This window comes from Ciona intestinalis, unplaced genomic scaffold, assembly GCF_000224145.3.
Source record: "Ciona intestinalis unplaced genomic scaffold, KH HT000823.1, whole genome shotgun sequence".
In the NCBI taxonomy this organism is placed as follows: Eukaryota; Metazoa; Chordata; class Ascidiacea; order Phlebobranchia; family Cionidae; genus Ciona; species Ciona intestinalis.
Window position 1 is genome coordinate 17,486 of NW_004191144.1, and position 26,577 is coordinate 44,062.

At 36.4% G+C, this 26,577-nt stretch overlaps 2 protein-coding genes and 1 long non-coding RNA gene across 7 annotated transcripts; 1 reads left to right on the forward strand and 2 right to left on the reverse strand.

Annotated features, from left to right (window-relative positions):
• Positions 1-100: 100 nt before the first annotated feature.
• Positions 101-11,352, reverse strand: LOC100186930 (solute carrier family 15 member 2-like). The gene is made up of 17 exons (XM_018816791.2): positions 11,245-11,352; positions 9,926-10,084; positions 8,689-8,830; positions 8,077-8,195; positions 7,562-7,720; positions 7,054-7,217; positions 6,308-6,415; positions 5,599-5,709; positions 5,157-5,260; positions 4,796-4,895; positions 4,126-4,353; positions 3,416-3,531; positions 2,968-3,084; positions 2,568-2,712; positions 1,689-1,820; positions 1,259-1,390; positions 101-1,099 (listed from the first exon to the last, which is right to left on the reverse strand). Exons 1-17 carry the CDS (start codon positions 11,273-11,275, stop codon positions 920-922), a joined length of 2,247 nt encoding a protein of 748 aa, XP_018672336.1. The 5' UTR covers positions 11,276-11,352; the 3' UTR covers positions 101-919.
• On the forward strand, positions 957-11,452 carry LOC113475534. Of its 2 annotated transcripts, none has more exons than XR_003397279.1 (5): positions 957-1,107; positions 1,261-1,417; positions 7,050-7,244; positions 9,958-10,086; positions 11,292-11,452. It is a non-coding gene; the product is annotated as an uncharacterized LOC113475534 (long non-coding RNA). The 2 variants fall into 2 exon arrangements; XR_003397280.1 differs by having other exon boundaries at positions 7,064-7,244.
• A 2,527-nt stretch (positions 11,453-13,979) lies between these two features.
• On the reverse strand, positions 13,980-26,415 carry LOC100184538 (G-protein-signaling modulator 2). Of its 4 annotated transcripts, none has more exons than XM_018816801.2 (17): positions 25,796-26,415; positions 24,846-24,957; positions 24,403-24,538; positions 23,115-23,254; positions 21,667-21,790; positions 20,832-20,947; positions 20,247-20,402; positions 19,533-19,641; positions 18,562-18,735; positions 18,161-18,220; positions 17,591-17,689; positions 17,155-17,344; positions 16,636-16,675; positions 16,271-16,443; positions 15,525-15,616; positions 14,946-15,085; positions 13,980-14,403 (listed from the first exon to the last, which is right to left on the reverse strand). In XM_018816801.2, the coding sequence occupies exons 1-17, from the start codon at positions 25,992-25,994 to the stop codon at positions 14,388-14,390; spliced, it is 2,076 nt and encodes a 691-aa protein (XP_018672346.1). In that variant the 5' UTR covers positions 25,995-26,415; the 3' UTR covers positions 13,980-14,387. The 4 variants fall into 4 exon arrangements, with proteins under 4 accessions (XP_018672346.1, XP_018672345.1, XP_018672348.1 ...); XM_018816800.2 differs by having other exon boundaries at positions 17,155-17,347; positions 25,796-26,232; XM_018816803.2 differs by lacking the exon at positions 16,636-16,675 and having other exon boundaries at positions 16,271-16,417; positions 25,796-26,221.
• Between the last annotated feature and the right edge of the window lie 162 nt (positions 26,416-26,577).

Here is a 26,577-nt window from a genome sequence, read left to right on the forward strand (position 1 = left end):
ACAACATGATTAACTGATCATCAGAAAATGATATATAGGGGCACTAGTGCCTAAAAACACATGTATATATTTTTATATATATATTCAACGTTTTTGAAAATTTCGATTTGTACATTTTTGTGTATTGTTCAATTTAAACCATGGAAAACACATTTCGACCATAGAAAACATATTTCAACCATAGAAAACATATTTCAATTGTCTCTTTACCTACACACTTGATTTACTTTATATTGCACAAAATTGGAACGGGTTAAAAAAAAAGAAAAACAGTTTAACAATTTACATATTTACTAAAAATACATTTCATTCTGTCACATAAAATGTCATCGGGTATTATTGTATTTAACCAACTTATATTTCTGCCAAAAAAAGTTGATTAATTTACAAGTTTACATTTACTTTATTTAATCAGTTATATAGTAGGGTGGGGGAAGATGGGACACCTTTTCATTCTATTTCTCGCCCCATTTAGTAGTAAACAAAGAACATTCAAAGAATTATAAAACCGTATCCTCACGACTACCATAGACCGTTGTTAATTGTTTAAAACACGATCAGGATATTTAGATATTATGAGCTAAAGGTGTCCCATCTTACCCCACAGTACTATACATTATAAACACGTTCTACCCAACCATATATAACTATGTTGAATCGATTGGACAGCACAATATCTTAAATTGAAACAGAAAGTATTTTTGCAACAATATGAAAATAGATGAATGAATTATAAACAAAGTGAGGATTTTTGTCATAGTTTAAATTATCTTATTGACTATGACATCATACTATTAATTTTTATGCAGATAAAATGAATTTTGGCAAAATATTGAAAATGTTTTAGAATAAATGTATTAAATCACGTAAAATAGTTAAAGACCTTTAATAATCCTTTTAAAAATAGAATTTCTCTTGTTTATTCATCTTTTTCTCCAAGTTCCCTCACTTTGCCTTCTTCTGTCACTTCTCTTTTTTCCTCTTCTTCTTGAAGTCTCTCAAATTCCCCATGCCCCACATATTTATAATTACGTGCGAAAAAGGCAAACAAGACAGTGGTGACCATCATCATGCCAGAGAATATGAAGAACTTAACTGACTGTAAATGTAAGTTGGTCCTTTGTTTATTTATTTTAAAATTTATAAGTTTTATAAATATAACTTGTATGAATTGTATGTTACATTAAATTGACCAACTAACCATATTTTCAATTAAATGGCCCTAGCTTGAAGTTAACATCCAGACTTATTCACTTACAGGATTCTCGTGATAGCTTCCTTTCTTCTTCTCAATCTCCACAATAACCGCCCACAACACCACAATAAAGTCTCCCACCCCAACCGACACCAACCACCCAGCCATCACTAATGATTTCATCGATAATGGGGCCTGTGATGTCATAATGGATGTTATGAGGTAAGAATGTGATGTCAGGAAAACAATCACCCACCGTAACATACGTGGTAACTTGTAAGCGAGCACGAGGTGTATGAAACAGAACACCTGTGTTATAACGACTGTCGTTTCCCCGCCATGCGAGGATAAATAAGTTACATACATGGTAACTCGTAAGCGGGCACGAGGTGTATGAAACAGAACACCTGTGTTACAACGACACTCTTGGAATAACTTTACAAACTGTGGCTCTTAGGCCTGTTTAAAAACACAACAAATGTAGTTCTCTAACCTGCGAATAAGCGAATGCAAGACCCGTAACCGATATCAGTATCTCCCCCGATTCAATCAACACATACTGTGGCACTTGCCATAACATGTTTACTTGGTTGGCTTGTATGTCTACCAGTCTATGGAGGTAGTACTGGGGTATAAGGGGTGTTAGTTATATGTGGGTGTACTATAGTGAGGCACGCCATGGGTCCTGGGGTTTAGACCAGAGTTGGCCCATTACCCCAACATTGTATATGCACATTCTTTTCTATATGGGTGAGGTCCTACAGTGAGGCATGCCATGGAACCTGGGATTTAGGCCAGAGTTGGCACATTACCCCAACATTGTATATGCACATTTCATTCTATATGGGTGAGGTCCTACAGTAAGGCAAGCCATGGAACCTGGGATTTAAACCAGAGTTGGCCCATTACCCCAACATTGTATATGCACATTCTATTCTATATGGGTGAGGTCCTACAGTGAGGCACGCCATGGGACCTGGGATTTAAACCAGAGTTGGCCCATTACCCCAACATTGTATATGCACATTCTATTCTATATGGGTGAGGTTCTACAGTGAGGCATGCCATGGGGGTTTAGACCAAGCCAATTACCCCAACACCCAGGGTGCTACAACCCATTAACTCCTAATGTGTTGTCCAAATTGCCAGCCCTACAGCAAAACAATCACCACAAAGTTACATACATGGTAACTTGTAAGCTGGCACGAGGTGTATGAAACAGAACACATATATTATAACGACTGTCGTTGCCCTACCACTTGAAGTTAAAAAAGTTACATACTTGGTAACTTGGCACGAGGTGTATGGAACAGAACACCCGTCTTATAACAGCTGTCGTTTGCCGAAGCTACACGGATACATGTCCACTCACCCCTTTTTCCCCATGCATGAGAATCTCGGTATAGCTTGCCCCATTATCCACAGTATACTGGCCGTGGTGGAGAACGCTTGTGTTTTGGTTCAATGTTTGGTTTATTTGAAGTTTGTATTTTATCTTTGGATGGAGTAGCTGGTATCTGAATGTTATGTTGGTTAGAATTGTGATCTTAAGTTTAGAAGTCAAAAGTTTTATTTTTTTTTACTTTAGTGCATTTTGCATTTCCTTATTTAATTGTTGCTGTTGAAGGTATTGCTACTAAAGGTATTGTTGCTGCTAAGAGTTTTGTTGCTACTAAGGGCATTGCTGCTCAGGGTATTATTGCTACTAAGGAAATTGTTGTTAATAAGAGTGTTGCTGCTAAGGCTAATGTTGCTACTAAGGGTATTCTTACATAGAAGGCGACATGTCATTGAGTAACTTTGCGTTGTAAACTTGTTTTCCATAAGAGTCGTAAATATGAACAGTGATGTTACGCGTGTCCATGGTTGGGGGGAGGGCCATTGAAAACCTGTGTGCAGGGTAGAAAATGTTAGTGCAGGGTAGAAAATGTTAATGCAGGGTAGAAAATAGTTAGAATTGTAACGCAGGGTAGAAAATAGTAGGTGAATTCAAATTGTTTAGGTATTTTACTATTTTTGCTTTAGAAGCTTTTTTATTTTATTCTGTATTATGGGTGAGGTTTGCCAAATACCCTGGGTTTAAGCCATACTTAGCCTTTTGTATTTCATAATAATTACTGTTAAAAAGCCTATATAATATTTCTATTTTCTTGGTTAACTGATATATTATATGATATGATGTTTCCATGTTAGATATATATGATATCTATGTATTGTCACCTGGAGTCGGCGAGTCCATTCTTAGCTTTAGCGTGAGCCGTCACATAGAAATGCTCGCTGATATTTTGGTTGTTGTTTGAATACAAGAACAAGGTGTATGATACACCACTTGTTAACTGGAAAAATAGTGGTAAAATATTGGTAGGCTAATTCCTGTCTGTGTTGGCTGATAATTACAAAGACGCGATGAACATAAACAAACATTGCAGCTTTAACAACCGATTCTATCGCACAGGCGGCCGCACTAGACTGTGGTGTCGTGGTGATAGTCAGTAATACGCTTTATAACAAGATTTGGTAGCTTGGGTGACAGACGCATATAAAACATAACACGTCCGGATTTTCAATAAAATTAAACGATCACCGTCCGGACTTACAACTTTTACAATCCTGGGCTAATGTGTGAGTTGGTTCTAGTATTAAATGTTCATGTATGCTTCATTTTACTGGACATAGAGCCAGGGATTTAGGCCAGAGTTGGTATATTACTTCAACACCCAGGGTGCTACAACCAATTAGTGGCCACTGGGTTGGAGAAAACATTATTTTTATTTACTTGTAAATAATCTTTCAAGGGCTTGGTTGGTATGAAAAACGTTGTATATTTCCGACGTTTCGTTTGCCATCCAGCAATTTTGTCAAAACTTTATTAAATGGCCTCTAACTTTACAAAAATGATTGCTGGAAGATCTCTTTTCTACGTAACTTACATTATGTTTAAATGAGGTTTGTTTCAATGCACAGTGTTTCCCTTTTGGTTTCACTTTAAAATCATACTGATTAGATGTAATTATAGCTCTATGCAGTTGCATAGACCCGGTCAACACTTGTGGTGGTTGCTTGGCATCCCATGTAACACTAATGCTGCATGTTGTTGGAATATTAGATGATAAAGTTAATGCTGAGTGACCAACAGTGGGGAAATGCACAGCTCGACTCTGTGTGGAAATAATGTGAGTTTCAATAGATTGATGTGACTTATCTTGGTTGTTTATCTTGGTTTTTCTGCTAAAGTTATAACTTATAACACGGGTGTTCTGCTTCATACACCTCGTGCCCGCTTACAAGTAACCACGTATGTAACTTATTTATCCTCGAATGGCGGGGCAACAACAGCCGTTATAACACGGGTGTTCTGTTTCATACATCTCGTGCCGGCTTACAAGTTACCACGTATGTAACTTTGTGGGTGATGGTGTTTTCCTATGGCTGATTATTTAGACAACCCATTAGTGACCACTGGGTTGAAGCAATTGCTGTTAAGTCTCTTTTTCAAGGACACATAAGCCCACAGTGGCAGCACTGCCAAGCCTTGAACCCATAACCTCTTGGTTAGAGACTCTTACACCCCATGTACATAATGTATATACTGATACTCACTGTAATATATATTTGAAGTCCACCAGCCACAATGTACGATATGGAAGCTATTATCATGCCTGTACCTATCCTTTGTAATGGAGTGGTAAGCATGTTCCATCTGTAGTTATGTAATGGATTGGTATAATGGATAAAAGTGGGTATATAGTTTTACTGTGTGGCGTACAATGTGGTCTAAGATATAGTATAGAGTGGGCCCTTTACTCCAACACCCAGGGTGTTACAACCCATTAGTGACCACTGGGTTGGAGCAATGTCTGCTAAGTGTCTTGATCAAGGACAGATAGGCTTGCAGTGCCTATTTGAAGTGCTTAAGTCATAGACCTACATCCCAGGTCTCATACATACCCCGTATACTTACTTAGCAAGAAAAGGATAAATAACAAAGTCAAATAATGGAATTAACATCAGAATCAATATTGGGTTCATGACTTGGATTTGGTCGGGTTCAAGTGTGATTGCTCCCTGTGTGATAATCAACTTGTTAGTATTTGTAAAGTAGGTTGGCTGAAGCTGTTCTATATGGGTGAGGCATACCTTGGGACCTGGGGTTTAGGCCAGAGTTGGCCCATGGCTCCTTGTGTATGTGAAAAAACATTTCTAAATTTAAGCCAGATAATGATAAAGCTATTTTTTTCTTATTGCTTATATTTTACCGCCCTATTCAGGCCACCACTATCAGAGTAATAATACTGGAAGCTTGTATGATACATTCAACCTATATCATATTCATAGATATGCATGTATATATTATACCCTATATTATATATCTTTATTGTTATTATATATGATATAAACCTCACCAGGTGTCCACTCATGGACTCCGCTTGTAGCGTCCATGTTGAACCTTGTTGATCGAGTAAACACCAGAACACAGGGAGGGGAACGAATATGAACATCGCTTTCATGGCTGCCTGGGGGTAAGATGGGGTTAATGTGTGGGTGTGCGGGGTTAATATAGGGGTTATATGGGGGGGTACATAACACAGGTGGGGGTACAAATTTAAACATGGTGGGTTAGTGGTTGTAAAGTTAACTGGTAGAAACCCCAGGGTTGGCCTGCCCACCTTGCCACCCCAGGTTTGGTGCCTATGATTTAAAAGTTCAGGGAAATCAGGGGACAATTAGTCGTGCATTTTAGTTTATTTTAAAAAAGATAGACTTGTTCCAAGATGGTGCCGATGTACACTGCGGTTCACACACGTGTATGCACCACACATACATATGCACACCATATATGTATATATTCTACACACACCTATGCACACCATATATATATATATACCCTACACAAACCTATGCACACCATATATATATATATACCCTACACACACCTATGCACACCATATATATATATACCCTACACACACCTATGCACACCATATATATATATACCCTACACACACCTATGCACACCATATAAATATATATATACCCTACACACACCTATGCACACCATATAAATATATATACACCAACACCATATACACACACACACTTCCGCCCACCAACCTTGAAATCATTAACCTCCCTTTCCTCATAAACACCAATGGCGTAATTCAACCAGTGCGTTTCCGTGCGTAAAGTTTTTGCTGTTCGGTATTTCTTCACCACTGCGTACTGTGTGGGGGGTGTTAAATATGTTTGATGAAACAATCCAACAACATACTGAACTGTTTATGTATGTTACACATAAGCTAATTGTGGTGGCATTAATGTGATTTTAAAAATGTAAGTTTGAAATTGTAATATTTAATGTTATAACACAGGTGTTAAGTCGTATACACCTTGTGCCCGCTCACAAGTTACCACGTATGTAACTTTTTTATCTTCGCATGGCGGGACAATGACAGTCGTTATAACACGGGTGTTCTGTTTCATACACCTCGTGCCCATTTACAAGTTACCACGTATATAACTTGTTTATCCTCGCATGGCGGGACAATGACAGTCGTTATAACACGGGTGTTCTGTTTCATACACCTCGTGCCCGCTTATAGGATAGTCCAATAACGCCAACAATAGGACCCCTGTAGCGTTAATATTGATATTTAATATTAATATAATAACATGTGGTTTTATGCCAACTATGTCACAGTGGGAGGTTATATATTTGTAATAAATTTACAATATTAACAATTTTATATTGAGTTGCTTTCACACTTAAAATTTGTTGTTATAACACCGGTGTTATGTTGCAAACTTTCTATTTCTGTGAATTGAAATTGTAATAATGAACATTATGACATCACAGTTACCTTCACACAGCCAACAAATCTTGTTATGATGTCACCTTTGGGTGGTGATCGTATGTAGAGGGGAGTCCCCAGTATGAATACCACAATAGAGATCAACATCAACATACTTGGAACACCAAATGCGAGGGAGTAGCAAGTTACGTCACCAAAGCAAGAAACACGAGCTAAAAACATAAAAAAACAAATAATGTGTGAGTTACATTGTTTCTATGTTGTTTCTATATTTTTGGCATCATCAGTGGGCTTGTAAAAGACTGAGTAGACTTGGTGAAACATCTGCTATATTATAATAAGTCTATAGTTAATAACTTTACTAACTAATGCCAAGGGATTTGGGATTTTAGCCAGAGTTGCTCGTTACCACAACACCCAGGGTATACTACAACCTATTAGTGACCACTGGGTTAGAGCAATTGCCGTTAAATGTCTTGCCCAAGGACACATACGCCCACAATGGTGGCAGCGATAAACCTTGAACCCACAAACACTAGTTCATGTTTATACTCACATCTTAATATTGGAGTGATCAGCGTGCTGAACATAGCTCCCATATTGATAAAGAAGTAAAACAACGAGAAAAATATTTCACGATATTTTAAATTGTCCGGTTTAAACTGGTCCCCTCCAAACGCTGAAATATTTGGTTTAATGCCTCCGGTGGCGATCGCTGCAAGAAAATAAAGAAATTTAATTCCAAGATTTCATAGTTTTTAAAATAAATACAAAAAATTGCTTGTTTTGGGAAAAAATTTAAATAAACTACAATTGTTTTTATCAAACACATAATAAAAACGTTTAAAGAAACATAAAACTGCCTAAAAATAACTTTAAATTAATGTTTTAAACTAAATTTACTTAAATTTTTGAACATTTTCCTAAATACATTCAGTACATATTGTTGAAAATACAAAAACTTGTCTGTTATAAACGGAGAAACAATATCTTTTTGAATTTAATACGTATTGTAAAAGATACAACCACTTTATTATTTATAAAAATAATTAATTAAATAATTAAACTTGCCGATAATTAACAACCCAATCATCGGACCCGGTATCTCTGGCGCCCCCAGTGCCGGGATGGCCGTTAATGACATCACAATGTTCCCTATCATGTAGATAATCGACATGTATAATATCGTTCTGTGATGTAATAATGGCTTTGTTATGTAACAAGTGATTTAGATATATTTAGAATTGTGTAGTAAACTGGGTTCAGGTCCCCGTCATGCGAGGATAAATAAGTTACATACGTGGTAACTTGTAAGCAGGCACAAGGTGTATGAAACAAAACATCCGTGATATAATGATTGTTGTTGCCCCTCCATGCGAGGATAAATAAGTTACATACGTGGCAACTTGTAAGCTGGCATGAGGTGTATGAAACAAAACACCCGTGTTATAACAACTGTCGTTTCCCCGCCATGCGAAGATAAACAAGTTACATACGTGGCAACTCATATGCGGGCACGAGGTGTATGGAACAGAACACCCGTGTTATAACGACTGTCGTTGCCTCGCCATGCAAGGATAAATAAGTTACATATGTGGTAACTCATAAGCGGGCATGAGGTGTATGAAACAGAACACTCGTGTTATAACTTTCCACGACACTTAGCAACACACAAATACTTACCTATACCTCCCCAGCCACCCATCAGCGATACACGCCCCTAATATTGGGGAGAAGTAACAAACCACATTAAACGAATGATACACCGCTGTGGCTGTGCTGTGGTCCATCTTAAGTTTCGAGGTCAAATAAATGATCAGGACAGCTGTGATTGAGTTCATTGATAATTATATAATAAGTAAAATACATCTATTAATATTTAGTAAAAATTAATTGAATTGTTTTATAAAGTGTTGCGTTTATAATTTGTTGACCTGTATCAAAATTATATTGTTAATAATTTGGAAATCAAATAATCTGTAAAGTATTGCAATTATCGAGTATAGACTTATTATAATACAGCAGATGTTTCACCAAGTCTACTCAGTCTTTTACAAGCACTGATTATTGCTACAGTTTTGCGAATTTTTTGATTATTTATATTATTTAGTTGGTTCGGCCATTTATTCCTTGGTATTTAAATTTTGTCAATAAATAATAGATTTTGTCAATAAATAATAGATTTTGTCACGATGCAGTCAGGAAGTTTGTTGCACGAAACAGCCACGTTTAAATTTGTTGATGGATTGAAATGTCATAATGTGTTTTGTTTGTCTAGCATTTCATGCTATGACATCATAACTAAATCTTCAGTATACAGATTATTTTGCATTACAAACCTAACACTTGTTCAAAATAAAGTAAACTTCATTTAATTCATCGAAAAGAAGGAAATTAGTTGTAAAATGAAAGTCGTTAAAATACAACCATATGTAAAACTACTTGAATAAAAGGCTAAAATAAAAGTGTGGCTGTTAATGCAACAATACAGTATAAAAAAACTCATTATAAGTTAAAACATAACCACGCAGTATAACATTATATTATGCTATATTTTTACACTACAATATACAGTTGTAGGGTGGGGGAAGATGGGACACCTTTAGCACATAATATCCAAATATCCTGATCGTGTTTTAAACAATTAACAACGGTCTATGGGAGTTGTGAGGATACGGTTTTATAATTTGTTGAATGTTTTTTGTTTACTACCAAATGGGACGTGAAAAAAGAATGAAATGGTGTTCCATATTCCCCCACCCTACTATACATACCATTTCCCAGTTACCCCATTACATTATACCGAAAGTATGAATAGTATAAATAGGTCCCCCATCTCCCCCCCCCCACTATTCAACTATATGTATCACTTATATACCAGTTGTTTTCACACAACAATATATTATTCAACTGCTTTTACCTTTTATTCCATAAAACGTGAATCGTTCGCAGAATTCATTGCTAACGATGAGGAATATTGAAGGGGGAAGATATTGCTTCTTCACTTGTTTATCTGGGGTAGCGCTGGTGGAAGGAGGAGTCTCGTTCTTGACTTCATGGTTCAATAAAGTCGTCGCTTCTGTGAGTATATTGAATGTATGTGACTTGTTTATAGTAGAAACTTTGGCATATATATATATATATATGCAACTTATATTTCTATAAGCATATTGTATGAATGTATGTGACTTGTTTATTCTCCTATATTGTATATTTGTGTAATGGGCCTGCTCTGGCCTTTACAGTGTCTTGGCAGGGGCTTGCACCCTTGGTGTTGGGGTAATGGTTAACTCTGGCCTAAATCCCTTGGTGTTGGGGTAATGGTTAACTCTGGCCTAAATCCCTTGGTGTTGGGGTAATGGTTAACTCTGGCCTAAATCCCTTGGTGTTGGGGTAATGGGTAACTCTGGCCTAAATCCCTGGGTGTTGGGGTAATGGGTAACTCTGGCCTAAATCCCTTGGTGTTGGGGTAATGGGTAACTCTGGCCTAAATCCCTGGGTGTTGGGGTAATGGGTAACTCTGGCCTAAATCCCTTGGTGTTGGGGTAATGGGTAACTCTGGCCTAAATCCCTCTGTAAGAGGGTTGTATAAATAAACTTGTATATTCTCTCATATTGCAAGTATAGTCTTAGCCTCAATTACTAAGTGACTATAAGGGACCATAAACAATAGTATTTGTCATATTGTAACAAAATATCTGTATATTTCATCTCAAATGTAACTTTATTATATAACTATAACTATACCATAATTACCATGTCTATAAATATCTATTATTGAGTGTCTATAAACTTTTCATATTATAACAACTGATATATATACCTTATTAATAACCACTGCAACACAAACTACATAACCTTGCATAATACTTAATATAAATAACTGTCACTCTAACACTTACAACATACTCTTTATCACGCTATATTTACCGTGTGTAATCCCTGCCATATAAATCCTATCATAGCCTTGAAACTTTAATACAGAATTAACCACATTATAACACTTCATTAAACATATATATATATATATATATCTTATATATCTCCATCTATACCTCTATCTATTACTATAGCGCTAAATTCATCTTAACTGCCCTATATAATACCCTCATACTATATTTGCCATTAATCCCTATCATATATAATATATCGTAGGCTCACATAAAACTTTAATATAAACACAATATTCATATAATCATTATATGGGAACCACTATATCACTTAAAACACAATAACTACCTTCATTTTCATCATAATCATATTTCACCATTTTGTTTCCTTCGAAGATCCAACTACAAATCACACAGCAGACATAACAACTGTCATCGGCTCAAAATGTGGATAGCATATATAATCCCTTGGTTACTTTATCTGCATTGTTACAGCTTAAAGCATATGCCTGGGAGGAAATGATTAGACTTAAAATATATCCTGTCTCGCAAGCATTAAATATTAAAGTTTAAAATGATATTAATATTTGTTTTGTTTTTATTAATTTGTTGTTTTATTGTTTTGAATAGTGTGTATAATTTTGTTGTGAATACTTTATAAAATCTTGTTTTTAAAAATCAATTTTGAAATTCTGATTTTTGTTTGTGATTTTGTGTCAATAAATGTAAAATTACATGAACTTTTTGTGATAAAATTTTATGTTTAAGGCTTTTTGTGTTCTATTTGTTCCCAAATATATTTACTGGTTAATTAGTATGATGTCTATGTCATGTTAGTCAGTTCCGCATGAGTGGCTAATCTTCACGCTTGAGTGATTCCAGTTGTAAACAAACCGGTGATACTTCTTGTATTATATTGAAAACAGCGTAGAGGTGCGTTCGGTAAACTACGAGTTGAATTTCGTAGAAAACGTAGGGTTATTTATCTCTTCACATACAATAGCGAAGATCAAGTTAATTAAAACAACCAAGAGAAAGGAATTAGCAGCAAAACAACAGTCGTAAAACATAGCTATTATATATGAGTTAATACTACGGTAAAGTTCAGTTATTTTTAAACTTTAGATAATTATATATTTACTTTTACGTAGGAATATATATACACAGCGTATGCTGCCTACTGTATATTGTGAATTTGTATTGTTTTAGAAGTTTATTTATAATATAGTGTGGGTGTTAATATATTAGTATCAAAACAAAATGATATATTCAGCTATTAGTGGTATCTCTGTAGGATTTATATATTGTTAAATGGCTGTGTTTTTACTCAGTTTGAATATGAGTTACAGTTTCGGTCTTTGAGTAATAGTTATAAAGGGTTTATTTTGGTTATTAGGGTTTTTTACTATTATTCTTTATGGGTGAGGTCCTTGTCAAGGACCTGGGATTTTGGCCAGATTTGACCCCTTACCCCAACACACAGAAAGGCCAAAATGTCTTAGATTGCTAGAATTTGGTTAAAATTTGTAAATAACAAAATATCTTGGCAGTGGTGCTAATATGATACCAAAGAGACAATATATTATTAGCATTTCACACTTGACTGTCTTTGTGTGGCTTAATCTATTGTTAAAACAGCTGTGTCTTTCTTAGCTTGGGAGGTTTTGGTAGTGGGTAGTCAGGTACCTAGAATTGAATTGAATGTAACATACTTTATCCTCGCGTAGTCAAAAAACGACAGTCGTTATCACATGGGTTTAACACCTCATGCCAGCCAACGAGTTACCATGTATGTTACTTTGTGGGTGATCGTTTATTGTTTTTTTTTCCTTTTTTTTATGTATAGCTGATAATTTAGAAAACCCATTAGTGACCACTGGGTTGGAGCAATTGCCGTTAAGTGTCTTGCCCAAGGACACATACGCCCACAATGGTAGCAGCGATGAGCCTTGAATGCATTACCTCTGAGTTACAGGCAGGCGCGCTAAACACTTAGCCACGGCGCTAAAATAAAGTTTAAATTTGTAAATAACATAGTATATACTGGTGTATGATCCTTCTGTATGTTACAGAAGACTAAAAAGGCGATATTTTAAAAGTCATATGCCATAAATTTGAGTTTAATATTTGATCCTATATGTGACTTAACTACAACATCAATATTTTTACCTTTAGAAATCATTTAATCCAACATAGTCATTTTGCAGCTTGTAATTTTATTTGAAATATTTCTATTAAGATTGCAGTTTAAGGTTTAAATAGTTTGTTGGAAATCGTCAAGAAGTCCAACAGCATGAACCAACACAGAAACCAACACAGAAACCAACAATGTGAGTTATTTGGTGATTCATGTTTAATATGTGTAACTGTATGCTGTGTGATTAGCATAATGTTTGATGATTTATTTTCTATTTTATGAGGTTAAGGTCCGGCAACGTATCACGCCATTCTAGGATTTAGGCCACGTTGGCCCATACCATTACCACAACACCCGGGGTAATAATATATCATACAGGTTTAGAGGTGACTAGGGGTTTAGGGTTTTAAACATCAAAGTTTTTAATAAAATATCTCATGATACGGGTTGCGGGTACAGGTATCTTATGATACGATTCTAAACAATTATGATACAGTTTTAGAAATGACCAGGGGTTTTGGGTTTTAAACAGTATTGTTTTTAATGAAACATATTCTTGTATTATGGGCTTCGAGTTGAATATTTAGGTTGTTATATTTATGTAGTTTAGGGCAGTGTTTATTAAATAGCAACAGAGGTTTCCTAAGGTGAGCTCAGTGAGGACGGAAACCTCACTCTTTGATTTTATTTGAATTAGAGACTAAATATATAATATATATTTCTTTTACAACACAATTTGTTGTACTTGACTTTTTCAGTTGCCTGACAGGTTACATTCTTGGAATTAATTAGTTTGTTTGATTTTGAGTATAAATTCTATGCTCTATATTTTTGTTTTTAGCCAATTACCTCAAAAAGAAAATGTTTCGCTTAAATTAGGCATTTTATTTCATGTATTCTGAGTCTAAATACGCTTTATACATTCTCGACAAGATAAGAAACCTTAATTACAATTTTTCATGGTTTATTTCTTATCTTTACAACGAAATATCATTATGTAACTTACTGTTAACTGCGTTGAAATAATGATCAGCGACACAAGTGTTACGATAAAGTTTGCGCAAATTAAATATTTAATATTTTAAGTTCATAAACATTAAATGGCCGTGCGGGGGTAAATAGGTTCAAAAAATCACGATTTTATTCGATGTTCAATTTTTGAAGATTCAAAAATCCTACTTCTTAAAGAAATATTAAAGAAAAGCAGAAAAAATGGCTTGATTTTTGTTTTAACGATAACAAGAATAATTAAATAAATGATTGCTTGAGTTCGGTCGTAATTGTTATTGTGATGTCATCACTTAAATAATAAGTCATGATAAAGATTGTGATGTCATCATGGGGATTGTTGCAGCTCATTCTGGTTCAAATCTGTGAAATTACGTTAAAGTATTTAAAATTTGTGTCAGAGATTTTTTTTTTTAAAGTTCAGCAAAATATGTGTTGTGTAAATACGAGTTTCTCTTGATAAGTTGCAATGTGTTATAATAGGGGCCCAGTTGTGCCAAAAAACTTTTCAATAATTTTCGATAAATTGTTTCTTTAAACGTCCAGTATTAGAGATTTTGGTGTTTGTGTACGAAATACTACACTTGGTGTGAGTGAGTTTGTTCCAACTTTTCAATATTGTAAGTGTGTACCCTGATAATGTGTTGCACCTTGAAAATTGTTGGTGCAATAAAATTATCATTTTTACCAGTATACCTATCCCGCAGCATAAACATGCATAAACGTACCACCCTATATACAATGAACATAAATCCCATACCCACTAATCTATACACCCCATACCTTCATCTTTGGTCATTATCACCAAACATAAACGCTGGCACATATCAACATACATAAAACCACATAAACACAATTATATACCAGGATAGCCATCTATTCATACACCCCATACCACCACATACCTGCATCTCTGGTCATTAATTCTCGACGATTGTAACCTCACGATCAGTGACATAAAGTCCTCGTCGGGGATTGTGGGAGGCCGGTACACTGGTTGGTCACCGGAGGGCGCTGATGTACGCTGGTCGTTTAATCGGGTGCCCTGGGTATAAGTTGGTGTGGTTGCTAACTTTGCTTTTGTGTTTTGTTTCATACACCTCGTGCCCGCTTACAAGTTACCACGTATGTAACTTGTTTATCCTCGCATGGCGGCGCAACAACAGTCATTATAACACGGGTGTTCTGTTTCATACACCTCGTGCCCGCTTACAAGTTACCACGTATGTAACTTGTTTATCCTCGCATGGCGGGGCAACGACAGTCATTATAACACAGGTGTTCTGTTTTATACACCTCGTGCCTGCTTACACGTTACCATGTATGTTACTTTGTGGGTGGTTGTTTTTATGTATGGCTGACAATTGCTCCAACCCATTAGTGACCACTGGGATGGAGCAATTGCCGTTAAGTGTCTTTCCCAAAGACACATACGCCCACAATATACCACTGGGCATTTATAAGTGATAATCCAAACCACTTACCTGGCATCTCATTAAATTATCGAAGAAATTATCATCAAGTGCACGAGGTGGTTCTTGTGCATTGTTGTTCCCGTCGTCATTGGGAGGGCCACCTGTGTATAAAGGGGGGAAGAGCGGTTTAGTTTTGCTGTAATTCACAGGGTAAAGTTGTGGTAAAGTCAACCTTGTAGTGGTCAAAGCCTTGGGTGGCGGGGTAGACGAGTCTAATCTTGTGAATTGAGAGCTTACTATTTAAAGGATAAGGGTAACCTATTTTCCTATTGTTTGTGGGGCGTAGGTGATTAGGTGGTCGTGATTATGGTAAAGTAACAAAACATAATGTTGTCTAGTGGTTGTTTATGGTGGTCTAAATGCGAGTTGAATCAAATATTCGGAATAATGTACAATATGTTACACTGTTTAAGGCGGCTGTACACAGTATCCGGTTGCGAATTCGCTTGCTAACCCATTACAGAGTTCCGCATGCGGCAGCGAAATTTGGACTAACGACAAAACGGTTGAGTTCCGGATACTGTGTACAGCCCCCTTTAGCCTTAGCAGGTGCTATGTGTTATAAGTTACTTAGAATATTAATTGAGCTACAACAAACAGTTGGCCCCTAACCTGGTAGGTTAATATGAATGGAAGCATAATGTCCATATATGTGGTCAATATTTATGTAAAGTATACGCGTTCATACATGGTGTGTTACTTTATGTTAGTTTACTTGTACAATGTATATTGTATGTTAAAGTCACCATTCTCACCTGGTAGATTATTGGGAACATTATAAACCCTCCCATTGATACGCAACCCTGGTAAACTTGATAAACTGACTCGTTGTTCGTTCAATCTCTTTGATTGCGATCGAGCTAACATGCTGATCATGGTGTTCATACGTTCGTGGTGTTCGTCTGGGGGTAAATAGGGTTCGTTTGTTGTATATGGTTGAGGTCCTATGGTGAGGCACGCCATGGAACCTGGGATTTAGGCCACATTTGCCCATTACCCCAACATTGTATATGCACATTCTATTCTATATGGGTGAGGTACTACAGTGAGGCACACCATGGGGCCTGGGATTTAGGCCAGAGTTGCCCATTACCCCAACATTGTATATGCACATTCTATTCTATATGGGTGAGGTCCTACAGTGAGGCATGCCATGGGACCTGGGGTTTAGACCAGAGCTGGCCCATTACCCCAACATTGTATTTGCACATTCTATTCTATATGGGTGAGGTACTACAGTGAGGCATGCCATGGGACCTGGGGTTTAGACCAGAGCTGGCCCATTACCCCAACATTGTATATGCACATTCTATTCTATATGGGTGAGGTACTACAGTGAGGCACACCATGGGGCCTGGGGTTTAAACCAGAGCTGGCCCATTACCCCAACATTGTATATGCACGCTCTTCTACGTCACAACAACTTTGTGGGTGATTGTCATATCACAATTTAAACAACCCATTAGTGGCTGTGGGTTGGAGCAATTGTTGTTGAGTGTTTTGACCAAGGACACATACGCCCACAATGGTAGCAGTATGGTTGGTCTAAAGGGCAGCGGGCCTAACAGTGTACATCGGCAAAAACAATATTTCATTATGACATCATCTATCAGACAAACACATAATTATGACATCACACCTGCGTCATTATTCTCGGCCACCACATTATCGGGCACGGCAGCTGCAGCTTGCTCTTGCCTTCCCTCGTGTGGAGGATCTTGTCGTAGAAAGTCAGGTAGTTCGTAACCGTCGTTCCTCATCTCAGCTCGCTGGTCATCCATGCGTCGTCCTTGCAGGCGAGTTAGTAAGTCAAAGAAATGCTCGTTGCCCCGCTGTGGGGTAGATAATGTTAACAATAACATTGTTAAACAAATCTAAAAGAGATTCTATGGCTTTTATTTTCCTTTTTCCTACAGACTAATATAAAATAATAATAAGTGCGCCAAGTTTTTAAAACAGATTTTAAAAATCTAGTCTGCTGGTATAAAAAAAAATAATTTAACACAAAAAGATCAGTTTTAAAGTTACATCATAACAGCGATCAGTTTTATTTAAGAGTTTTAGATATAGGTTACCTGTGGTTGTTGTGGGGGTTGAATGTTAATTTCAACTTGTTCAGCGTCCAACGCACGATTCCCGTTACTATTCACAACGTCTAAGTTCTCTATGTTCGCCTATTAACGTATAAATTGTATGTAAAGTATATTTAAAAAAATATATATATAACTACATTTCTACCGTGGACTAATGAATGTAACTTATTCTTGTGTGAGGTGTAACGACAGTCGTTACGATTTACCACGTGTAAGTTTTCTATGCTCGCCTGTTAACTTGTATGTCACCCTAGGTGTAATGGTAACAAACTTTTGAAACAGGGGTGACATCATTCGTTTTAACACTTCAGTTTTCCAATGTCAAATCAGGTTTACCATACTTGTTTTACAAATATAAGTAGAGTATAGCCATCAGCCATCACCAGTGGTTGTACAACATCATGATAAAAATGATCTGACATTTTAAAACTGGGTTGATAAAACATATGATTTCTTATACAAGGTTGCCAGAAAAGTTTTATAAAATGTATGTAGATGTGATAACTTGTTTATATCATTAGCAATTGTGGATATATAGTTAATATAAAGTACCTGGTACGCTGCTTGTAACGACCTTCCTTCTTCTAACTTTAATTTCTTTTCATTTATCGCCTGTTTATTGTTAATGGTCAGTATATTATAACAATAAATATATCCCTTCCCAACATAGACATAAAATACCTTGACAATAATATACCTCGCACCCTAAACAATCACTATACCCCCAATAATGCACTCTATTTGCTCAAACCTTAACTTTCTACAGGTGTAAGTTGCAATAATTCTATGATCATTCCAACAATACATATAATATATCTCCAACATGAACACACACACATACCATGCCACACCCCCCCCCACTTTAACTTGCTTGGTAAAAGTTGTAGCAGCTTCATATTTTCCATACTCCAAAAATATATATATAAATATATATAACCCCCCCCCCCTCCCACCTTAACTTGTTCCGGCGTAAGTTGCAACAACTCCATATTCTCCATGCTCATTCTCCTCACACGAGGGAGCTCCTGATCAAGGTAGTTGCTCTCTACTGCCCCATTGTGGCTCGATAAACTTTCCAACCTTCCCAGGTTTTTCTCAGCTGTTGCTCGGCCGGCCTCATCTCCTGCCTTGATTATTTCACTATCATGTTAAACTAGCCAAACAAAACGCCCCAATTCCCTAACTAATAGTTTGAACAATAGCTTTACCTTTATACAATTTGTATACAACACATCAATATATATATACTATTTATAGGGTTGTAACTTGTACCCAATTACATTTTATATTCTATATGGGTGAGGTCCTACAGCGAGGTATGCCATGGGAGCTGGGATTTAAACCAGAGTTGGTCCATTACCCCAACATTGTATATGCACATTCTATTCTATATGGGTGAGGTCCTACAGTAAGGCACGCCATGGGACCTGGGATTTAGGCCAGAGTTGGCCCATTACCCCAACATTGTATATGCACATTATATTCTATATGGGTGAGGTCCTACAGTGAGGCAGGCCATGGATCCTGGGATTTAGACCAAAGTTGGCCCATTACCCCAACATTGTATATGCACATTCTATTCTATATGGGTGAGGTCCTACAGCGAGGCACGCCATGGGACCTGGGATTTAGGCCAGAGTTGCCCATTACCCCAACACCCGGGGTGCTATCACATAACTAATAGGTAAGATTATAATTTAAAAGTAATATCTCCCCCTGTACAATCTGTATAAAGGTCCAAACCCCAGGTTTCATGGTACCCCACCCAACTATACACCACCCCACCCAACTATACACCACCCCACCCAACTATACACCACCCCACCCACTATACACCACCCCACCCACTATACACCACCGTACCCAACTATACACCACCCCACCAACTATACACCACCCCACCCAACTATACACCCCAATTTACCTCTTTAGATATTTGTAACTGCAGCGTTGTTAATTCCAAAGCCTTCTTATAATTGCCCAATGATATATGAGCATTGCTGAGTAACCAACAAGCTCGCCCTACACCAACTCTGAAATGAAGGGGGTTTAGATGTTTGTAGTTGAATCATTCAGTTAAAATACCCTGGAAAAAACTAAAAAGGAAAAAAACTAAAAAATTAAAAAAAACTAAAAAACCTAAACAAAACTTTAGAAAAAAAATGAAAAACATGATTGAATTTCTTGTGTGTTGTGTTTGTATCATTATTTTGTCTTTATAGGTTTGAGTTGTGTGTTGTATGTGTGTCTTGTATTTTTATTCTGCTGGGCATAATATTGCCAGCTATTTTAGTCAGTCACTACTATAGTTCATTTTGCATGTCTATGAAATATATGCAATGAAAATTATAAACCCATGCTAAGTAAGGCTAATGTAAAGTAGTACCTAACTGTAGCTACAATTTATTTGAATGTTATTTATTTTCTGTTGTTTTGTGTTGAATGGGTTTTGTGTCAATTATTTCCGTACTTACAAATCTTCCAGAATTCTAACTCTACTGAGAATCAAGATTCTTTTTTAGACATGCAAAATGCACTGTAGTAGTGACTGACTGAAAAATAGCTGGCAATATTAGGCCCAGCAGAAAAAGAATACAGCAGCGTAGCGGGATTTGAACCCAGTACCCCACACACCCACCTGTCACTCAAATCTTGTGCGATTTGTTTATGCCGCATGTGGTATTCAATAGCCCTGTTATAATCCCCTAGTAAAGTATATGTGGATCCAAGACTGTAGCAAGCTTGGGCTTCAAACGCTCGGTCTCCTAGCTGACGCGATATTGATAAGGTTTGTCTGGAATATAAATATATTGCGTTAGGTATTGTAATATCTATATGGGTGAGGTCTTCAGTGAGGTACACCTGAGACCTGGGATGTGGGTATATTACCCCAACACCCAGGGTGCTACCATCTAGACCCCACTGAGGCAGTTTATAGACAGTCAATAATAGAGATTCTATACTATAAGGGTGAGGTCCTACAGCAGGGAACACCAGGGGTCTGGGATATTGGCCAGAGTTGAATAAATCAGGACGTAAAAACATGGACATTCTATTCTATATGGGCGAGATCCTACAGTGAGACACGTCATGGGACCTGGGATTTAGGCCAGAGTTGGCTCATTCCCCCAACATTGTATATGCACATTCTATATTGCTATTATCCTAAAAATTGCCACCTCATGAACGTTACGCTTATAATTAAACCAACATCACAACTCACAAATAGAAGTCTGCGGCCACCTGGTATTCCCCCAACACAATATGCGCGTTCCCGAGGTTGGTATACGCGCGTCGTTGTGCTGCCTTGTCGCCAAACTCCTTCGCAATCGATAACCGCTGTGGGGGTGGGGATGGTTTAGAATATGATGGTGAAAGTTGGGTAAACTATACGTAATGTTAAATTCTATACACACATATATATATATAGATATTAGATATATGTACCATTATCATCAATTGATATTCGATGTGGGGGGAATGTGTTAGAAAGGGTGGTATAGTAATTAGTAACACACACACACACATATGGACAAGTGACATAGGCACCAAACCTGGGGTGGTAGGGTGGGTATACACCCCCCCTCATTTTTACACTATAATCAGTAAACATTACAACCAATAAGTTAGATTTGTTTTACATAAATTGTGTCTAACTATCCCTGCCTCCCCTGTGTTTATAAAGTGTGGTGCCCAAGTATCGCACAATATTGTTCGGTTATTTTGAAGATTCAACACACCATAGTACACACATGTAACAACCCAAGCAAGGTTTAAACAATAAAACAAGTTTTAAACAATAAAAGTCCCAACATGGGATGAGTATACAAGAGCACACACACAACCAGTGGCGCAGCGAGAAAAAAATAAGGGGAGTTTAATCAAAAAATTAAAAAAAAATTTAAATTGTTTTTTTTTTAATTTTTTTTGGTTTCAAAGGGGGGGTTGCGAAACTTTACCCCCCCTTGCTGTGCCACTGCACACATACAACAAGAGGTCTATTACCCCCCAAGCACACACACATATACAAACACACAACATATATAACAACCCCCCACCTCAGTATGGAACTTAATAGCCTCGTCACAATTTCCCAGCAGATAGTTTATGTTCCCCAAACTCCCACAAGTTTTACCTTGCGCTGCACGATCGTTTAATGTTCGAACTAGCGACAGGTTTTGTCTGCAATCGAAAACAGACATTTAAATATGGAAAAACATATATATATAATAATAGAGTAATCCTGGATATATGCATTAGCATATAAAGCAGAGCATTAAGTTATAATGTTTTAATTGGATTTATAATTACTATAATACAATTAAACTGTGGCCTAAATCCTGGGTCCTATGGCGTACCTTACCAGAATGCAATATTAAAACTGATTCTATACAAAATATAATCTGCCTGAAACAAAAGCATCGAAGTAATAATGTTACGGTTATACTGAGACAGTATATGTTGTGTAACTATGCTAGTGATGCAGTCATGTCATGCAATGTATCTTTAAATATTTACTAAAAGTATGGTTGGATATTGTACTGCTCGATTAAAGTAGTTAAGGGGTTTGGTTTTGGTTGTTAATATATAAGTGACATCATATATATACACACCATGCATGGTGGCTTTGTATGCCTTAGTTGGGTTACTTATACAATGTATAAATAATTTAAAAGTGCTACTTTTGTATCAAGTATCGGTCAATACAACTTAACTTATATCACCTGGGAAAAATAGTGCAGCCAATTCGAGGTTATTTTTTTTATAAAAAAAAAGGAAAATAATAATCAAAAAGAACATAACTTGTATCAACACTTGTAAAAAATGGTGCAACAAATTCAAGGTTATTATTGTATTGCCACAATACCCATACACTGACACACACACACACACACACGCGCGAACACACACGCGCGCACACACACGTACATATATAGGTAACATGTAACAACAGATGTTTTATAAGGGATTATATTTGATGTTTAAAATAATCAATACCCCAATCACTTTCTATGCGTTTCATTTTATAATCCCCTTCCTATATTTCTAAGCGTAATATGTTGCTATGTTTAATATATACAACGTTAATATTGATCCTTTTTTTAATTAAAAGGTACGTAATTGTTTAGCATAGGGGTTACTTGCGTGTTTATGTTCATTTTGTTCGAATGTATAAAATAATTGTCTACACAATATTTTTATTATTCTATATGGGTGAGGTTCTACAGCCTGGGATTTAGACCAAGAAATGGCTTATTACCCCAACATTGTATATGCACATTCTATTCTATATGAGTGAGGTCCTACAGCATGCCATGACCCATGGGACCTGGGATTTAGACCAGAGTTGGCCCATTACCCCAACATTGTATATGCACATTCTATTCTATATGGGTGAAGTCCTACAGCATGCCATGACCCATGGGACCTGGGATTTAGACCAGAGTTAGCCTATCACACTCATATAGACCATAATTGTCTCCATAAACTACAATATAATACTCACTCATATAACTTGACGGCAACTTTAAGGTCGGCAGCGGCGTTCGGGTCTACTTTATCAATGCCTGCGGTTGACTTGCATTTCTGTTTAGCTTTCTCATGATGGATGTTTGCAAGCTGGTATAATGCCTTGGCCTCCCATACCTAGGAAAAGATCATTTATATCTTTGTATATAAAGGTAGTGTAGTTTGGATCTTAGTGGGTCAGAGGCACCCTGGGTCTTTGTATATAAAGTCTAGACAGAGGCACCCTGGGTCTTTGTATATAAAGTCTAGACAGAGGCACCCTGGGTGTTGGAGTAATTAGAAGTTACAGGCACCAAACCTGGGGTGTCAGGGTGGGCAGGCTAACCCTGGAAATTTCTGCACTGTATTAATCAGTAAACATTACAACCAATAAGTTAGATTTGTTTCACAGGATTGTGTGTCTGTTTTACAGTTTGGAGCACGTTGTGCTGTAGTATGGTTTATTAAGTTTTTTATTATTTTATAAAGTTTTGCCATGTTTATTAATTTTGTCTTCTTCAGCATTGATATAATGAACATAGTTTGAAACATCCGCTCAACATGAGTTTAGCATCCAATATCTGGGCTCTCATACAAATTCCATATCAAGTTACTAAACCCAGTCCATTATATTCTTTATAGTTCACGGTAATTGACATAAATTGTTTGAAAATCTGTCATTTTAGGTATTAGGTTCAAGTAATGCAGTACTGTCGTCATTTGGGCAATTTCAGTCGTATTTTATTACTTTGTTTGTGGAATAATACCATCTGTTGTGTCATAGAAACATTATTGAGGTCATAAAACCAATTCATGGGACAATTATGCGTGAGTGCTAGATTTTTATATGATATTAATGAATGTATTTTTACTTTTTTGTCTGCTATGTTAGACACTGGTACTTCTCAACCCCTGGGCCACCATTATATTTGGTTGGGTCGCCTACTACAGTGGTTCACAAACCATTTCGGATTTCATTGTAAAAGTTAAATCATTTTATTAAATGTTTACAAATACTGTGTAAAATGTAGTTTTGGAAATTGGGTCGCCAAATTTTGCTGATAATTCATGTTTAGATCGCCACAACAAAGAACTAAATTGCTCTTCTGGTAAAAACACCATTATGCCATTTATGTTTTATTTCACCAAAAGAATAATTTAATTTAACATTATATTGCCTACTATAAATAAAAGTGCAATAAAACTTAATTGTTTACTAGAAGATCCATTTACTTTTACAATAACACACGCACTGCCTCAGTCACACCAACATAAACACGTGTTACCTTGTTATTTGTCTCAATAGCAATATCTAGATGTCGTTGACAGCACACAATTGCTTCATCAAATCTTCCCATTAACTTTAATGTGTTTGAGATGTTACTGCTGGCTTTTGCTTCACCTTCTAAATCATCTATGGTTCTGTAATAGTAAAGTTGATTGGATGTAACATATATATTATCTCGTGGGTCGCGATAGTCATTATAACACAGGTGTTTTGTTTTATGCACCTTGTGTCTGCTTTTAAGTTAACACAAATGTAACTTATTTATCCTCGCATGGCGGGGCAATGACAGTCGTTATAACACGAGTGTTTTGTTTTATACACCTCGTGTCCGCTTACAAGTTACCGTGTATGTAAATGTCATTTTTGGTTGGTTTGGTCATTTATATCCTTAATGGTTAGAAACAATCTGTGTATAAACACAATGAGCACAAACTACTTTACCTTGCAAGAGTTCTATCATGTTGATGGTATTGTAATGCTTTCATGAAGTCACCAAGATATTGATAAGCATTGCCAAGATGCATGTATATGGCACTTAGTGTTGTTACATCATCTGCATGGAAGCGTTTTAGTGTTAGACTTTGTATAACTATAAAAGTTGTGATTTGTTCGGAGTAAAAATTGATGTCTGAGAAAATTACGGTTATAAATAATGTCAGATTATATTTTTATTTATTTTTCTTGTGTATGATACCTCGTAAGTGACCACAAGATGTGTTAAATTAAATAAGAAACAAGTTACATTTATTCTCACATAAACTTAGTATTTTATGCCTATCTATTTCATAATTACCATGCAGGGATACATAGGCATCATTCATTTATTCACACACAAACATTTTTCTAAATTATATAATCAACCACGCAAGCTGGCGAGGATACATAATTTACTCATTCATTTATCAGGTCTTAGCTACTGTCGGTGTCTCTAAAATACGCACGAACAGCCCGAACACGGTTGCTTGGTGCTTTTTTATCAACTGCAAGGGGCCATGGGGTTACAGGGTTAAAAGCTTCATTATTACAAAACAGTTTTCATGGTTAGTAACACCTACCATGTTCAAGTGTGGGTTCAAACGTATAGAGACACCCACTAATGTAATCAAAGAGACAAATAAAGTTATTATTTTTCATCAAACATGTTATGCACACGCCTCCGAGCACATCAACAACAGAAAGGCACGGGCATGCCTTAGCCACGTGACTTGCGCAATGTGCCGCAGTCAGCGTAGTTTATTATTAATTGTGTAGTTATGTAGTAATTAGTGTCGCTATGTCGCAATTTAGTGTCCTTTATATACGTGTGTGCTCGCCTTAGTTTTCATTCTACAATTTGGTGTCTCAATACAAACCCAAGAACACAACAAAACATAATAGTTTTCCATAATTACCCGTTCCTTGATTGACAGCTGCCTCAAGATACTGCACCCCTGCTGAATATTCTCCGAGTTTACACAACCGCTCACCCTCGGTTGCAAGTTCGAGGCAAGTAGGTTGATGTGATCCATCCATGGTTAAATTAATGAGACATTTCGTAAAATATATAAATACCAAAACTGGGAACATTGTATGAATAAGAATGAATTTCATGCAAGACTTAAAAAGCGTTACTTTTATGTTTTAAAATAAACAATTTTCTTCTTTAACAACACCATAACACACAGCACATGGCAGGTGAAATTTTCTATGTTTTATAACTTTTCCATAAATGTGAACAAAAATATATCATAATTTAGAAAAATTTCTCTTTTCTTATCATATTCTGACTGCTTATACGACTATTACAACCTCTGTCAAATTATTTTGCATATTCTTGTTAAAATCGCTAAAACTTTTAAAAAAACGTAATTTTTTGGTTTGTTTATCTTTTTTATTGTTGTTATTACGTAACCAAGACAAAGAAAGTTTCAAAACAACCTAGATATTATCCATGATAAGTTAAAATAAGGGAATAACATTATGGGGTGAAATTTACAAATATATACGAAACATTAAGTAAAAGAAAAAATGGATGAGAGAAAGGCTGTGTGCAGTCGAGCGGATCAAGCGGTCTGATTAATATTAATGGGGCGTAATTTGCATTTAGGTGTAGCGATTACGCTTTTTTCTTCCAATTTAATATAAATATACATTTTAACAGCGTGTTAAAACTACTGTATTTTCGTTATAATCA